This window comes from Eimeria tenella, genomic scaffold (genome assembly GCF_000499545.2).
Source record: "Eimeria tenella Houghton genomic scaffold, Eth_scaff1971, whole genome shotgun sequence".
Classification (NCBI taxonomy): Eukaryota; Apicomplexa; class Conoidasida; order Eucoccidiorida; family Eimeriidae; genus Eimeria; species Eimeria tenella.
Window position 1 is genome coordinate 1 of NW_013541812.1, and position 843 is coordinate 843.

Sequence of the window (843 nt, forward strand, 5' to 3'; positions counted from 1 at the left end):
CCCGCGCCCAGCTAGCTAGCCAGCTAGCTAGCCAGCTAGCTAGCCAGCTAGTTAGCCAGCTAGCTAGCTAGCTCGCTAGCTAAGCTAGATAGCTGGCTAGCTAGACTGGCAAAGGACACAGCTAACGAAGGCTCACGCTGGCTGCGTGGACCAGGAGCATCCTCTCAGCTAGCTAGCTATTTAGCTAGCCAGCTAGCCAGCTAGCTAGCTAGCCAGCTAGCTAACTAGCCAGCCAGCTAGCTAGCCAGCGAGCTAACTAGGTAGAAAGCTGGATAGCTAGCCAGCTGACCAGCTGCAGGGCTACACAGCTAGCTAGCTAGCCACCTAGCTGGCTAGCTAGCTAGCTAGCTAGCTAGCCAGCAACGGCGTGTCGTCCTTAACCCTCTACGCTTTTCCTGGCGATTGCCCTGACCCGCTTTTTGTACTCTTGAATGTTGTTCTTGTACATGTTCTGAACAGAAACTCCCAAACCCTAAACCCTAAACCCTAAACCCTAAACCCTCGCGCCTCTGCCGCGCCGCTCGGCATGCCCACAAGCGCTAACCTGCTACCCCATCCCTCCCCCCTCCCCCCAAACCCTAAATCCTAAACCCTAAACCCTAAACCCTCACGGCAGCGTCGACGTTGGCAGGGGACTCGATGTTGGGCTCCCCGAGCATGGAAATGACGGAAACGAGAATTGCTTCGACTCCCAAAATGGGTCTCCATCTTTCTTCTGCTGTTTCTTGTTCGTTGAAAACATCTGCCCCGGGAGGATGCAAAATGCTTATGCAAACCCTTCCGTCCGGGAACACTGCAGCAGCAGCAGCAGCAGCAGCAGCAACAGCAGCGGCGGCGGGGGAA

The 843-nt window shown here is 55.8% G+C and overlaps 1 protein-coding gene across 1 annotated transcript in view; it reads right to left on the reverse strand.

Annotated features, from left to right (window-relative positions):
- Positions 1–376: 376 nt before the first annotated feature.
- Positions 377–843, reverse strand: part of ETH_00035965 (ubiquitin-conjugating enzyme e2, putative) — a gene marked incomplete at both ends in the record, with an annotated part of 2,394 nt that continues 1,927 nt past the window's right edge. Inside the window, 2 exons of the mRNA XM_013374151.1 lie at positions 377–451; positions 612–793. Coding sequence (XP_013229605.1) covers positions 377–451; positions 612–793 — 257 coding nt within the window. The remainder of the gene's footprint in view (positions 452–611; positions 794–843) is intronic.